The sequence below is a fragment of the Galeopterus variegatus genome, unplaced genomic scaffold, assembly GCF_000696425.1.
Source record: "Galeopterus variegatus unplaced genomic scaffold, G_variegatus-3.0.2 Scaffold6583, whole genome shotgun sequence".
Lineage (NCBI taxonomy): Eukaryota > Metazoa > Chordata > Mammalia > Dermoptera > Cynocephalidae > Galeopterus > Galeopterus variegatus.
Window position 1 is genome coordinate 98310 of NW_007732694.1, and position 382 is coordinate 98691.

The following is a 382-nucleotide window of genomic DNA, read 5'->3' on the forward strand; positions in this document are numbered from 1 at the left end:
TCCGCCGGGCCCCGGCGCTCTGCCTTTCCAGACTTTCCCCTCCTACTCGGCGGCCAACGTCCTTTTCCCGGCTGCCGCCTCCTTCCCGCTGACGGCCCGCGTCGCCCCCGGGAGCCCCTTCGCGCCCTTCCTCGGGTCCTCCTACTTGACCCCTTTCTACGCCCCGCACCTATGAACCCGGAGCCCCTGGGGTCCCCACCTCGTCCGCTTTACGAGTGACTGGCATCGTCGTGTGGCCCCACTCCCCCGGAGGGGCGCCGGCGCGCGGGGACTGCCCCCTCCTGGCGCGCGGGTGTCTGCGCGCCCCTGCGCTCCCGGCTGCCGAGACGCCGCCAGGGGGCGGGGAGAAGCCGCTCCGGCGCCCGGACTCCAGGGCCACAAA

At 74.1% G+C, this 382-nt stretch overlaps 1 protein-coding gene across 1 annotated transcript in view; it reads left to right on the forward strand.

Annotated features, from left to right (window-relative positions):
- The window catches only part of NKX1-2 (NK1 homeobox 2), a 2158-nt gene extending 1983 nt beyond the window's left edge, over positions 1-175 (forward strand). Inside the window, exon 3 of the mRNA XM_008591031.1 lies at positions 2-175. Coding sequence (XP_008589253.1) covers positions 2-175 — 174 coding nt within the window. The remainder of the gene's footprint in view (position 1) is intronic.
- Positions 176-382: the final 207 nt, after the last annotated feature.